The 16,195-nt window shown below is 43.8% G+C and overlaps 1 protein-coding gene across 1 annotated transcript in view; it reads right to left on the bottom strand.

Moving 5' to 3' along the window:
- Positions 1-6,292: 6,292 nt before the first annotated feature.
- Positions 6,293-16,195, bottom strand: part of LOC127660211 (transient receptor potential cation channel subfamily M member 5-like) — a 34,532-nt gene continuing 24,629 nt past the window's right edge. The window contains exon 26 of the mRNA XM_052150370.1: positions 6,293-8,163. Coding sequence (XP_052006330.1) covers positions 8,054-8,163 — 110 coding nt within the window. The 3' untranslated portion in view covers positions 6,293-8,053. The remainder of the gene's footprint in view (positions 8,164-16,195) is intronic.

Genomic DNA, 16,195 nt, shown 5'->3' with positions numbered 1-16,195 from the left:
GGTCAAATGTTTTGGGTAGCCTTCCACAAGCTTCTCACAATAAGTTGTTGGAGTTTTGGCTCATTCCTCTCCAGACAGAACTGCTGTAACCGAGTCAGGTTTGTAGGCCTCCTTGCTCACACATGCTAGTTCTGCCCAGAAATTTTCGGATTGAGGTCAGGGTTTTGTGATTACCACTCCAATATTTTGACTTTGTTTTGTTTAAGCCATTTTGCCATAAATTTGGAGGTGTGCTTGTGGTCATTGTCCATTTGGAAGACCCATTTGCGATGAGTTTTAACTTCCTGGCTGATGTCTTTTGATTTTGCTTCAATATATCCAGATAATTTTCCTTCCTGGTGATGTCATCTATTTGTAGAGTTCACCAGTCCCTCCTGCAGCAAAGCACCCCCACAACATGATGCTGCCACCCACATATTTCATGGTTGGGATGGTGTTCTTCAGCTGCAAGCCTCATCATTTTTCCTCCAAACACAACAATGGTCATTATGGCCAAAAAGTAATTTTTTGTTTCATTATACCAGAGGACATTTCTCTAAAAAGTAAGCTCTTTGTCACCATGTGCACTTGCAAACTGTAGCCTGGCTTTTTTTTAGGGTGGATTTAGAGCAGTGGCCTCTTCCTTGATTTGCCCTTTTCACACCAAACTCTAGGAGACAGAATGCATCTCATTCCTGAGCGGTATTCATATCATGCACAAAAGTAGATGTCATAAACGACATGCCAAAACTATAGTTTGCTAATATTAAAGCTGTGAAGTGGTTAAAAAAAATGTGCTTTAATCACTTCAACCTAAGTACATGTACACTTATGACTTCAACTGTGTATTAGCTTAAAATGCCCTTATTTGGGTATAAAATAACCTCAGTTGTTTCAAATAACCATGGTTAGATCAAATAAGATTATTTAACAATGTGTTGACACTGGAAATCTGACAAAATGCTTTTCCTTAAAATTTACAAATGTACTTTTGTTTTGGTATTTTAATTTATTAATTTATGTGATGAATAATTGTCAGATATTTTTTGCTTCTGGCTTCATTTGTGACAAAAAAAAAGGCCCATCCAAAACCTCAGAACATGTGTGTCAGATCTGTCCTAGTCACATCAATATTCTTAGCTATCACCAATCCCAGAATACAGCCTACTGAAGCTGGATGGCTGAATGGGCATTTGCCATGCTGTGACATCGTAGGTTTCCCACTTGCTCTAGAAACACTTCCCCTTCCTGTTCCACTATTGGAGACAGCAGAGCCTACCGAGATGTAATGAGTAATCCTTTCTCAGGGTGGTTGATTTGTGATCTTGGGTTGCTTTGTACAATGCATAGTAGAAGAATGTGAGAAAGTCATTGATTTGTAATTGAATGGAATGAAATCTAAGGATCATCAGTCTGTTTGCTTTAGATATTACACTCTAGGATTGTTTTGTCGATGGGGTAGTGACGTGACTGTTGATAAGTTAAAGTATGCAGAGATGATGACCGACTAATAACATTTTTGGGCAGTCCTGAATTTGCAGTTTCCTACATGTATGCCTGCAGTTCCATAGATAAGGTGTGACCGCAAGAGCCACAATACTCTCAAGTCTGCAATATTCCCTTGAGGGTCCTCTGGGTTCCTGGATTCCCTGAACACATACTGAAAGGACATAATGGAAATGGTAATACAGATGGTCATTCAGCATGAGCTTGTAGTTAACGCATACCTGTATCACAAGTAGCATCTGTTTTATGGATGCTGGGATGACAGACAAGTTCTCGCGCAGCATGTCCCCTAGATCTCTGAAGCGGAGGAGAGCCATCATTTTGTCTGTCAATTCCTGACCCTGAAGACAGAGGGAGAAAAGCAGAATACATTTCATGCAAGCGCAACACACAAACTCTAAAATATACCATAATTAAATTAACCATGTGGGTAAAAAAAGAAAATACACTATGCCTAATCTAACTTGACTATTTTAAATTGACTGGCTTACACTTCCCCTTTCTAAAGCCTACTTAACATTCTTTGTGATGTTATATTCTCCTTGGCATGGTTCTTGGTTTCAGTTTTTACTGACTGCTGGGCTGTCAGGTTACATAGGCTACACACAGTAACATACAAAATGATGTATTACTTTTACAGATTCTCCCCATGCAGGTACACTGCAAGTCCAAGAGTGTGTGGAAACCCCCTTCTAAGTTACAGATATGCAAGTAATTCTGGGGAAGATAAATCTTAATATTATGCCATGACATTCTAGAAAATTCTGTGCTGCCAACTTTGTTGCAGCTGTTTGAGGAGGACTTTATCTGCTGCAGAATGACAATAACAAAAGACACAAAGTGAGGTCCATAAAGAAATCTACTGAGGCTAGTAGTCAAAAAATATTTGAATATTAAGATTTACATATTTGAATTTCAAAACTAAAATCCAACAAAATGAATTGTTTAAATTTTAACTTAATTAAAAATGTATATATAAAGTGCATCCGGAAAGTATTCAATGCGCTTCACTTGCCACATTTTGTTATGTTACAGCCTTATTCCAAAGTTGATTAAATTCATTGTTTTTCAAAATTCTACAATCAATACCCCATAATGACAATGTGAAAGAAGTTGGTTTGAAATCTTTTCAAATATAAAAAATTAAACAATTACAAAAATCACATGTACATAAGTATTGTTTGTAGAATTTTGAGGAAAATAATGAATTTAATCCATTTTGGAATAAGGCTGTAACATAACAAAATGTGGAAAAAGTGAAGCGCTGTGAATACTTTCGGATGCACTGTGTGTGTGTATATATATATATATATATATATATATATATATATATATATATATATATATATATATATATATATATACACATACACACACACACACTGGCGGCCAAAGGTTTGGAATTATGTACAGATTTTGCTGTTTTGGAAGGAAATTGGTACTTCACCAAAGTGTCATTCAATTGTATAGTCAGTACATTACAGATGTAAAAAAACAGCTCCATAACTACCTGAGAAAAGTCATTTTTGATCAAATCTAGACAGGCTCCATTTCCAGCAGCTGTCACTCCAACACCTTATCCTTGAGTAATCATGCCAAATTGATAATTTGGGACTATAAAATCACCTGTCATTATATCAAACACAGCTGAAAGATATTTGGTTCATTAAATGAAGCTTATTATTGTGTTTGTGTTTGTTTTTTGTTGCCACAGACTAGTATGCAATAGACTGGCATGTCTTAAGGTCAATAATAGGTCAAAAATGAAAAAAAAAAAAAGAAACAGCTTTCTCTAGAAACACATCAGTTGTAATAATTGTTTTGAGGAATGAAGGCTATACAATGCTTGAAATTGCCAAAAAACTGAAGATTTCATACAAAGGTGTACACTACAGTCTTCAAAGACAAAGGACAACTGGCTCTAGCAAGGACAGAAAGAGATGTGGAAGGCCAGATGTACAACTAAACAAGAGGATAAGTACATCAGAGGCTCTCGTTTGAGAAATAGACGCCTCACATGTCCTCAGCTGGCAGCTTAATTGAATTCTACCCGCTCAACACCAGTTTCATGTACAACAGTAAAGAGAAGACTCAGGGGTGCAGGCCTTATGGGAAGAATTGCAAAGAAAAAGCCACTTTTGAAATAGAAAAACAAAAAGAAAATGTTAGTGTGGGGAAAGAAACACAGACATTGGACAACAGAAAATTGGAAAAGTGTTATGGATCTTAACCCTATTGAGCTTTTGTGGGATCCGATAGACTGCAAGGTGCATGAGAAATGCCCGACAGGACAGCCACATCTATGGCAAATTCTACAGGAAGCTTGGGGTGAAATGTCACCTGAGTATCTGGACAAATTTACAGCTAGAATGCCAAGGATCTGCAAAGCTGTCATTGCTGCACGTGGAGGATATTTTGAGAACTCTGAAGTAGGCTAGTTTAAGAAGTTCTGAAAAACTAATTTCAAATTGTAATAGTAATATTTCACGCTATCAATGACTTGACTATACATTGTGATCAGTTGAATGCCACTTTGGTGAATAAAAGTACCAATTTCTTTCAATAAGAGCAAAATCTGTACATTATTCCAAACTTTTGGCCACCAGTGTGTGTGTGTACTGTATGTATGTGTGTGTGTGTGTGTGTGTGTGTGTGTGTGTATATATATGTATATATATATACACACACACACAGAGTAATGTGCAAATGTTTTTGGCACTTAAGATGTTTTACAAAAACATTTGTCTTAAGATGGTTATTTATATCTTCAGTTTTAGTGTGTCAATAGGAAAAATAAATTTTAGACTCTCAGACATGAATTTTGCAAATAGAAAAGATTAGAATAGAAGAACAGGGAGCCCTGCAACAGATCGTATGGCACCCACAAAGCCCCCCACCGAATATTAAGTCAGTCTGGGATTACATGAAAAGACAGAAGCAGTTGAGACAGCCTAAATAGATGGAAGAACTGTGGCGAATTCTCCAAGAAACTTGGAACATCTTATCTGACAACAACCAAGAAAAACTGTGTCCAGGTGTACCTAGGAGAATTGGTACTGTTTTAAAGGCAAAGGCGGTCACACCAAATATTGATTTAGCTTTTTTGTGTTTACTGGACTTTGTATGATGTTAATTGATAAATGAAAACTATTTATGGCATTATTTTGAAGACATCCTCACTTACGCGCAGGACTGTATGTATATACACACACACGCACACACACACACACATATATATATATATATAGATGTATTGTCTATTTGAGTACTTTTATATATACTTTATTTTCGATCCACTTTTTATTTTTATTGTTGCAGTATTGTTTGTGCACTGGAAGCTTCTGTTACCAAGACAAATTCCTTGGCAAAAAAGCTCATTCTGATTTTGATTCTGAAATTTCCCGGCTTGTATAGCTAATGTGCATGCGCGTTTGCAAGTTGATTGACAGGGATACCCCCTGAATATATATTATAATATAAAATATATATATTTTTTATGGACCTTGTTTTGTGCACAGGTATTTCACAGGGATTTCCCAAATGGTTTCAACAAAGTTGAAAGCACATAATTCTCTAGAATATCTTTGAATGGTGTAGCATTCAAGATTTGTCCTCACAAAAATTACTGGTAATGCCAAACCTGTTAATTAAGGGTGTGTCCACATATTTTTGGCCATAGTGGATCTGTATTTAGCCAATAGACAAGAAACACTGATTCCAGCCTCTTGATTGTGAGAAAGTTTTCTATTTGTGATCTCTGGGCTTACTGTAAGACATTTGATGTCTCAAGTGAGTGTAGAGTCTGCAGACCATGTTGGAACACATTGGGAAAACATGTCAAAAGGCAGTGTCAACCTGCAGAGGATAGAAAACTGCCTGAAGAGTAGGCACTCCTGGAGTCAATTCAGAACGGACCTCAAAGACATGCCTACCAGAAAATCTACTTAGTTTACAAGAATAAATACATGACATGTATTATACATAGCTAATTAATATTGCCATTTTATTCATGTTGTAGGCTATAACCAGAGGGGAACTGACTCCCCAGCTGAACCTGGTTTCTTCCAAGTTTTCTTTTTCTTCTCTCCAATAACATCTAATGGAGATTATCCTTGCCTTTGGCAGCTCTTTCTTTTGGCCCAATTTTAAGTCATGATTTTCAAATACATTCTTCAAAGAAAATGCTCAATTGGGAGTTTAGACAGTTAAGACATTACAGCATGACTTTCTGTAATGCTGCTTTAAAACAATGTTTTGATTGTGAAAAGCGCTATACAAATTGAAATGACTTGACTCAGACTCACTGAATAAAAGATTGACGACTGCTATTTGTGTCTGTTCACAGCACTCAGAGGCTCATTTCCAGGTTTTCAGAACCATATGAAAATAGGATCTGACAACTTATTGTTCTAGTATCTACTTCCTGTGGTGCACCAACTTCCTGCTACCAAGTGTCCTGTTCTGTTTACATCTGTTCACTCATAAACCTCAAATCAACTCACTCAACACATTGAATCATGTGAATCTGAGGATCAGGCAGAATGACAACATTTAAGACCGATACAGTAAAATTATTTCCAAAAAACTGAACATCAATGCATCAAGTTTGAAAATAAATATTCTGTTATACAAACACAATCTAGTGTAAATTATGCATGTATACACATGCCATTACAAACACACTGTAGGAAATTCAGAAGTGAAGACCAGGAGACTTGGCTATATCTTCAGCAGAATTCTTTATTGAGAACGTGCTTTGTGGCACAGTAATCATCAAGTCCAACTAAGTGAGACATGCATTGTAGTTTTATAGACATTTTGGTGGGCAGTCCTTCAAGTAAAGACAAAATACTTGTTAACAAAGTATGCAAAGGAAGTAAACAGTTGTAAGAACCCACCCCATACCCTGGTGTGTTACCAGCCCTTAATCCAATCATCATAGCTATATCACTTAGACCACTTCATTATCATAGACAAAGCTCACACGTAAAGCACTGTCTTTACATTTGACTCAATTTAGGGATTGGGATGGAGACATCAAGGGCCATCAAAGTTGATAGCCTCAGTCACCAATGCCCATTTGACTCAAAATGAGGTGAACAGGAGCTGGCAGAGACCTCCACTTAGCAACTCTGTTTAACAGTATAATCCATCTGATGCTTCTCTCTACTCTTTCAAAACATAGTAATTATAAATTGTGTTTCCACAACACACATACACAACTTACACACTGTTTCAAGAATAGGATCAGTTTTCCACTAAACTATTTTTATTCTCATTCATTGTTCTGTCAAAATATACAGTGTAATAAATTTTATGAAATCATCTATGGTAATTTTGTTTTTGCTGCTCACATGTATAAATTCACCACAAAAAACTACAAACATCTTAAATCCAAAAAGTGCACAATCTTCAATATTCACTTGCATACAAATTTAAAACAATGCACATGTAATACGTACCAAGCCTGTCCATCACAAAGTAGTGCAGAGATTAATATTACATCAGCAGAGTTCCTTTCACCTTCACTAAATAATCCTTATTGTCTCCTCTGCATTATTGAGACAAAACACCTCAGTTGATGCATTTGTACAGTGTGAAAATCCTTTTTTCCCTCAAGGCTGGTTTTGATTCTCTTACGTATATTGTGTAAATTTGCCTAGTCAACTGGTTACTGATTCATTCGCTATGTGAACAGTATTGGCCATTCCTGATAATGAATAATCTGTGCCTTCCTGTCTGAAAACCCCGAGAAACTGTGAGATTTACACTATAAATGACAAGATTAAGTAAAAACACTTTAGCAACACTTTAAAACAAGGTTCCATTTGTTAACAACACTAGTTAACATGAACTAATAATGAGCAAAACCTTTAAGCATTTGTTAATCTTAATGTTAATTTAAACTTTCTAATGCATTTTAAAAATCAAAAGTTTTATTTGTTAACATTAGTTAATGCACTATGAACTAACAATGAACAATTGTATTTGTATTAACTAACATTATCAAATATTAATTAATGCTGTAAAAATATATTAACTACTGCATTAACTAATGTTAACAAATGGAACCTCTTTGTAAAGTGTTACTGGAAAACCTACGGAAATGAGGAAACCCGATGGTGAAAGTTGGGGGCTCAAAGACTTCCAAACATAGTTCACTTTACACAATGGTGATTCATAAATATTAAACCAGGTTTGAACAGGATTTAGACAATAAAAAATAATGAAAATCTAACATTACCTTCCATATTCATCTCATCATATTAAGAAACAAAAATGTAATTGAGAAAACAACTGAAAAATACACATTATTAAAATTATTATTAAAAACTTGTACATTAACAAAGTATAAATATTTTTTTTTAAATATTTTATTGTATAGCAAACATTATAAATTACCTTAGAATTATTATGTAGTAATTAGGTACAAAAGAAGGCACACAACATTAGAAAATGTAATGCAGATGGAAGCACTGCAAAATCAAAATAATAATCTGCACAACTTCATTTTATCTTTAATTATCCTATTTCTGTTGTAAAACATTTGCATAATAATATTGTCTGATCACTGATCAATGTAGGGTAGTTTCTTCTCTGCACCATACGCTGACTGTCCTGATGGTTGCTGTCGCCTAGCTTCTTGAGGTTGTACGTTTCTGGAGCTGGCAATTGACCCTGTGAAACACAGATATTATGATGTTACCTTGAGAGAAATAGAAAATTGATAATGGAAATAGGAAACTCATTCAGAATAGGGAGCCTACAAACTAGACTTTATACTATGTTTGAAAACGTCTTGGATATTGTCGTAACCTCCGTTCCCCAATGGAGGGAACGAGACATTGTGTCAATGTAGTGACACTAGGGGTCGCTCTTGAGAGCCCCAAAACACCTCAGATCTTTGAGAAAAGGCCAGTGAGAATTGGCGAGTGGAATTTGCATGCCACTCCCCCGGACATACGGGTATAAAAGGAGCTGGAATGCCCACTCTCATTCAGGTTTTGTGCTGAGGAGCCGAGACAAGGTCTTGGCCATTTCAGCGGCTAGTACAGACACAATGTCTCGTTCCCTCCATCAAGGAATGGAGGTTATGACATAAACCGAGATGTTCCCCTTCTGTCACTCACTCGACGTTGTGTCGATGTAGTGAGACTAGGGGTCCCTTTAGAAAAACGCCAAAATAGCTGAACTGTGATACATGAACTGCCGATGCAGGTGCAAGCAAGCTGCTGCGTGCGTAACAGCAGGTGCATCAGTCGGCACACAACCTCCCCAAATGCCCCACAAGACATGTAGTTCCCCACAACCCTGAGGGGCGGAAGTGAGCAGGCCGTGCCAGCCAAGGCTTTTTCTCTCAATGTTTCGGCTGGGGCCATCTAACACTATTATACACATTGGGGAAGGTGTTCTTTTCCTTTCCTATTCTTTCAGGGGGAAAAGTCCCCATGGAGGCCATATCCTGCCCGAAGGGGAGGTAACGTGGCAATACGACACGTGGGCTCACCAGCCACACATGAAAGAGGCGAGGTGGTAGGCCCTACCTCGAAGGGGAGGAGCTCTACAAACACAGTGGCCAGGGGCAAAGAGAGCTCTGCCCAAGGGAGACGCAGGTCTGCCAACAGGGAGACCGTACCGCTGAAAATACATCACAGGGGGTTACCGGAGTAGTCGGCACCTGTCGGCACCACCTATCCCAGTACAGGGCATATTAGCAAATGTAGTGGGTCTGGCTGAAAATTCCTTAGCCCAATTCGCAAGCCACAGGGCTAGGGAGAAAGCACATCCAGGGTTCACCAGTGAACTCACATGGGAGAACCAGCACACACCTTCGCCTCATGGAGGGGAAAGGTGCTATACACAAGCGATACACCCGGTCAGCTGTTCCGTAATTCCAAACGTACCTGTTCATACCTGACAAAACACGGGACGAAACCAGCTGAACCCGGAGATTGTAAAATCTCTCAAAGGTATTGAGTATTGCCCAGCCCGGGCAACACCCAATATTTTTGGGTGTCTGCTAGAGAGGTGCCAATGGCCAGTGGCCACAAGGATGCCACACTCCTTGTAGAGTGTGCTTGTATTCCCAAAGCGGCAGGCACAGCCTTGACCTGGTATGCCAAATCGATGGCATCCACGATCAAGTGGGCAAGCCTGTTTGGAGATAGCGTTCCCTTTCCACTGTCTGCCGAAGCAGACAAAGAGCTGCTCAGAGCGTCTAAAGCACTGCGTGCGATCCAAGTAGATGCGCAAAGCATGCACTGGACACAGCAATGACAGGGCTGGGTCTGTCTCCTCCCGGTGCAGCACTTGCAGGCTCACCACCTGATCCCTGAAGGGGGACGTGGGAAACTTGGACACACAGCCTGGCCTGGGTCTCAGGATCACGCGAGAATCTGCCAGACCAAACTGCAGGCAAGTGTTGCTGACAGAGAACACTTGCAGGACCCCAACCCTCTTGATGAAGGTAAGCGCAATCAGGAGGGCCGTCTTCAAGGAGAGGGCTTTCAGCACGACTGACTCTAACAGCTCAAAAGGGCTGTTGCTTCCGGTGGACTGGGACTAAAAAGTGGCCCTGGACTTTCTGTCCCAGAGCGGCCTTCCAAACCCGGCCCGCAACACACCATAAGATACAAGCTCATTGTTTTAATTTTCTGGCTCAATTTCAAATGTTTGTGTTTAAAAAAACAAAACAAAAAAAACTAGTTATGACAGGCCCCACAGTTCATAACTTTAAAATATATAAAACCACTGTAAATGTGATGAGTGGGTTCTTTTTAGAGAAAGCACTAAAATAAGCACTTTATAACTAACAATTCATAATTAAGACAAATAACATGTCTGCTAGCATACAGATGCTAGGTTAAAATGTACATGAAAGTACAAGGGAAAGTGTGCATTTTAGGTGCTGTGATAATTCAGCATTTTTTCAAAGTTTTTAAAGATCTTAATCACCTCTCAATTTTTTTTAGAAGAGCAAATAAACTATAATAAACAACAAGTATAATAAAAGTATATTATATAAAGTGTGTATATATAGCTATACAAGAATATAAAATGTTTAAAATAGATGAAGAAAGTGCCACACAGAAGTGTCACACAGAAGGACACTGGTGACAATGCCTAAAATTTCATGTAATTTCTTCACATAAGTATGCGTATATGTTTATTTTAAAAACAGTTTTTGAAAACAAAGTTGGCCAGAATATGCACATATATGAATATAAGCAAATATAAATATATGACTCTTAAAGTGTAGAACTTTGCAAATATTTTGCAGATTAACATATACTCACTCTGTGAGTTTGTTGTATCTTTATTTCTGTAGTATTTTAATTCCTTCCCCAGATTATTCTTGAAAAAAGTGAAAAGTCTTATGCTTTGACAAGTGCTGTTTCTGCTATCCTTTAAACAATGTATGCCTCAAAGACTCAAATAGCCACAAAGTAATATTTTTCATGACTTATGTTCTGCATTTTTATTAGGCGTGAGCATTATTCAGCAAGCTGCATTTCAGCTCCCTGTGGTATGAATAAATTATGCAAATGACTATGTACTGCTCATAGCTTTACTGTTTGCAGATTTTATATATGTTGCTGTTATTGTTGTAAATTGCAGTTCTCTTACGAGAGGTTCTCTCGTATTGCGTAAGCTAGCTTACGCTACGGGAAAGATTCATGTTTTCTGAGATATTGAAGCCAAAAAATTATCCTTAATTTTGTATCATTTGTCAACGCAGTGCAGCAACTGCAGACCTTGAGCTAGCTAGTGAGCTCATTGGTTGCTCTGCGGCAACTGCTGCAGCCTATAGACGAACTTGGGCGAACTCGCGTCCAATGAGAGGGGTCCGCGCGCTTACTGCATCAAAGCCCGCCAAAATGGGTGTGGCTAGAGTGCATATAAGCGTAGTTCATAGGCTGGAACCCTGATTTTCATCTCTTCAGCGAAGCTCTTCGCATCTCTGAACTGGAAGCCGCGGGGATGCTCGAGGGGCATCTAGCAAGCTTGGACAGCGCTCGAAGAAGCCGGCCGTCTCCGCCACCTTCAGCCATCCTGCGAGCTACGCCATCCGGCGACGTATCCTTTTTTAGAGCAAGCTAGTTCTTAACGAACTTCACAAAAGAGTAACAAGCGTCTTTTTTAAGATGCCTCGCACCACTTGCGCTTCATGCCGCGCCCCTCTCAGCGCCGGAGACCGCCACATCATCTGCGCTCTCTGCCTGGGACTGGGGCATGCAGAGCTCGCCCTCGCTGAAGGCGGATGCGACCTCTGTGAAGAGCTTCCGATGTCGACCCTGCGGGCTCGACTCAAAGCGCTCAGAACCGAAGCCGCCGCGCCACCTTCCGTTCTGCCGCGCAGGAAAAAGTGCCGCTCCCAAAGGCTGCCAGAACCAGTGATAGAAGCGACTGCCTCGCCGGAGCCTCTCCCTCGAGCATCGCTCTCACCCTCCCCGCCCCCCCGGGACGCGCAGTTGCCGCCCAGCGGCCGCACTGCTGCCATCTTGGAGGACGAGGCGGAGGATAAGGGCTGTTCCATCATGGCTTCGGACAGCGAGGAGTGGTCAGGCTCCCACGCCTCCTCCTCGGCCCAGGAATCCAGCAGGACCCGCGCCGGAGTCGAAGGGGAACTAACACGCCTCCTCACACAGGCCGTCGACCGCCTCGGGCTCGAGTGGTCACTGCCCCCTGAGCAGGCTCCCAACAGACTCGACGGCTGCTTTCTTCAGAGCCGTTGCCGCGCAACACCCGCGGCCTGGGCCGCTCCCTTCCTGCCGGAACTCCACACTCCAGGGCTACTCCTCCATCCCCCTGGTCGAGGATTCGGTAGCAGCACACCTTTGCCTGCCCTCCGCGAGATGGCGGTCTAAGCCAGTGCTCCCGTCTAAGGCCTGCAGAGCGACTTCCGCCTATGTTGGCCGCGCCTATTCCGCCTCCGGCCAAGCCGCATCTGCTCTGCACTCCATGGCCGTCTTACAGATCCTCCAAGCGGACCTTCTTCGGGAGTGGGATGAGAAAGGCAGGCACCCAGAGGCTGTTACAGATCTAAGAAGCGCGACGGACCTCGCCCTTCGCGCCACCAAAGCTGCAGCCCAAGCTCTAGGGAAGTGCATGGCCTCGCTGACTGTGACCGAGAGACATCTGTGGCTAACGCTAGCCGACATGGGAGAAGCAGAGCGCTCCACGTTCCTCAACGCACCGCTCTCTCCGACCGGTCTCTTCGGCTCCGCGGTGAGTGGCATTGTTGACCGCTTTTCAGAAGTCCAGAAAGCCACCCAAGCCATGAACCTCTTCCTGCCGCGTCGCGCTAGCTCCTCTGCAGGCCGCCCACGTGACCAGCCTCCTGCACGAGCCTTTTCACAGCGCCCAGCTCAACAAAGTCAGACTTCTCAGCGTCGACAGGGCGGCCGCCCTCGATCGCGCTCAGACAGCCGCCGCAGACCGCCGCCCCCCCCGCGGGCCTCGGTCTAAGGTTGCGCTGAAACCTGAGCAACCGAAGTCCTCCTAGCCTTGTTGAAAAAACGACGGCTCAGTCCCGGACCACCGTCAAAGCTTTTGCCGGACCACCGTCAAAGCTTCGCCCCCTGTCAGTTCCCCTCTCTCAGGCTACTACAGTGGTGGATTCAGCAGCCAACAAGCCGGTGATACTGCCCGCTTGCCTGCACTCAAAGTCAGGAGTCAGGGCTTGCGAATTCTGAACTATTTGGACGACTGGCTGATTATGGCACAGTCACATACGGAGCTTCTGTCTCACAGAACAGTTCTCCTCAGCCATCTGAACAGTTTGGGTCTTGCAGTCAATTGGACCAAGAGCTCACTACAGCCCAGTCAGGCAATTTCCTTCCTTGGAATAGAACTAGACTCCGTGGCAATGACGGCTCGCTTATCTACACAGCGCGCGCGCCGTGTTCAGCGACTAGCCGCGTCCTTTCAGATGAACAGCCTCACGCCTCTGAAAAAATTTCAGAGAGTGCTAGGTTACATGGCCTCAGCCGCAGCAGTACTTCAGCTGGGTTTACTGCGCATGCGCCCGCTTCAGCATTGGCTAAACACCTGCGCGTCTCGCCGGGCTTGGGCCACAGGCCGCCGGCCGATCAAGGTGACTCAGACCTGTATTTCAGCTCTGCAGCCCTGGACAGTGGCCGAATGGTATCAGCGGGGAGTGACGATGGGAGCTGTATCTCGCCGAAAAGTCATCTCGACAGACGCGTCCAACACAGGTTGGGGCGCGGTCTGCGAGGGCTCTCCGGTTTTTGGCCTATGGTCAGTTCAGGAAAAGCTCCTTCACATAAATTGTCTGAAAATGATAGCGGTCGAGTACGCGCTAGTGCGCTTTCTCCCGGTCATTCAGGGTCACCACGTCCTGGTCCGTTCGGACAACAGATCTGTGGTATCCTACCTAAACCGTCAGGGCGGTGTCAGATCCAGTAACCTCTTCCATCTGACGAAATGCATACTGAGTTGGTCCCAGTGCCACCTGCGCTCGCTGAGGGCGACGCACGTGCCAGGCCACCTGAATGACGGCCCAGACAGACTGTCCAGAGACAATATTCCTCCAGGGGAATGGTCCCTGCACGCTCAAACAGTCCAGAAGTTATGGCGCATATTCGGCAGAGCAGAGATAGACCTCTTGCGTCAGAAGAGAACTCTCACTGCTCAATATTTTTCTCGAAAAGCGAGGACGCGCTGGCCCAGGACTGGCCCAACCGCCCGCTTTACGCCTTCCCTCCCGTCTCGCTATTGCCACAGGTAATGCAGAGGATCAGGGAAACGCGTCACTCGGTGCTCCTCATAGCCCCACGTTGGGAGAATCAGACATGGTTCCCGGAGCTTACGCAGCTGTCACTGACAGCGCCGTGGCCCATCCCAGTGAGAGCAGATCTCCTCTCTCAAGCTCGCGGCACGATCTGGCATCCCCACCCAGAGCGCTGGGCGCTGCACGCGTGGGTGATCAACGACTACCCGTCGCTCTGCCAGAAGGGGTAATAAACACCATCATACACGCTAGAGCCCCTTCCACGAGAAGACTCTATGCGTCAAAATGGTCTGTGTTTTCAAAATAGTGCACCGACAGAGACCTGGACCCACGGATATGTGGGGTGTCGTCGCTGCTCGTGTTTTTACAAGAGCTGCTGGATAAGGGCAGATCCCCATCCATGCTCAAAGTGTATGTGGCGGCCGTCGCGGCGTTCGCTGAACCCCTGCACGGCCAGTCACTGGGAAAAAACGAGCTGGTCATCCGCTTCCTCAAGGGAGCTAGAAGGATGAACCCCCCGCGCCCCCCATCGGTTCCTATCTGGGATTTTTCTATAGTTCTCGAAACTATGAAAGCCCCCCCCTTTCGAACCGCTTCAATCCATGGATTTGAAATACCTTTCACTCAAAACCGTTTTTCTGACTGCCCTGTCATCAGTCAAACGTGTGGGAGACCTTCACGCGCTGTCTGTCAGCGCTGCGTGTCTTGAGTTTGGACCAAGTGACTCCAAGGTCATTTTAAAGCCTAGACACGGCTATGTTCCCAAGGTGATCGGTACTCCTTTCAGAGCACAGGTCATTTCCCTATCGGCGCTGCCAGCATCCGATAGCGAACGCGACGCCAATCTCCTTTGCCCAGTCAGAGCACTGAGATTGTATGCTGCGCGCTCCACCTCTTTCAGACGCTCTGAGCAGCTTTTCGTTTCGTTCGGAGGGCGCACCAAAGGTCTCGCCGCCTCGAAACAGACACTGTCTAGATGGATAGTGGACACTATTGCTGCCGCATACGTGTCAAAAGACCTGCCATGCCCGTTGGGCATTAGGGCTCACTCCACTAGAGGCATGGCCTCATCGTGGGCATGGTCCAGCGGGATTTCCATTCACGACATATGTGTGGCAGCGGGCTGGGCTTCCCCCTCCACCTTTGTCAGATTTTACAATCTGGAAGTGCCCGCCCTGCAGGCAAAACTACTAGCGGTTTAATACGCTACAGCTCCCCTGGTGAGCTGCACTGATGGGACTCATTCCACACAGACCGGCACCGCCGCTCTGTCGTTCCCTTCCCACTATGTGCGTATGTATTACACACACACACACTGGCCCGCACTCTTGCCGGCCAAATATTATTTCCCCACTCACAAGGGCTCCCCCGGGTCCCCCCACCCCAGGGGCTCATGCAGTGGATGCTTGGCGCGCACGGCGTTGACAATGGGTTCCCGTAGCGTAAGCTAGCTTACGCAATACGAGAGAACCTCTCGTAAGAGAACGAATCGGTTACCTAACGTAACCTCGGTTCTCTCTAGATGAGGGAACGAGTATTGCGTAGCCGGCCGTGCTCGCGCCAGGAGCGACTTTCGCTTCATTCAATGAAAACCAGGGTTCCAGCCTACGAACTACACTTATATGCACTCTAGCCACGGCCATTTTGGCGGGCTTTGATGCAGTAAGCGCGCGGACGCCTCTCATTGGACGCGAGTTCGCCCAAGTTCGTCTATAGGCTGCAGCAGTTGCCGCAGAGCAACCATTGAGCTCGCTAGCTAGCCCGCTCAAGGTCTGCAGTTGCTGCACTGCGTTGACAAATGATACAAAATTAAGGATAATTTTTTGGCTTCAATATCTCAGAAAAGATTAATCTTTCCCTTAGCGTAAGCTAGCTTATGCAATACTCGTTCCCTCATCTAGAGAGAACCGAGGTTACGTTAGGTAACCGATTCGTTATATGCCATTTTATGATTAT

The sequence above is a fragment of the Xyrauchen texanus genome, chromosome 1, assembly GCF_025860055.1.
Source record: "Xyrauchen texanus isolate HMW12.3.18 chromosome 1, RBS_HiC_50CHRs, whole genome shotgun sequence".
Lineage (NCBI taxonomy): Eukaryota > Metazoa > Chordata > Actinopteri > Cypriniformes > Catostomidae > Xyrauchen > Xyrauchen texanus.
This window is presented reverse-complemented; position numbering and strand designations above follow the sequence as displayed.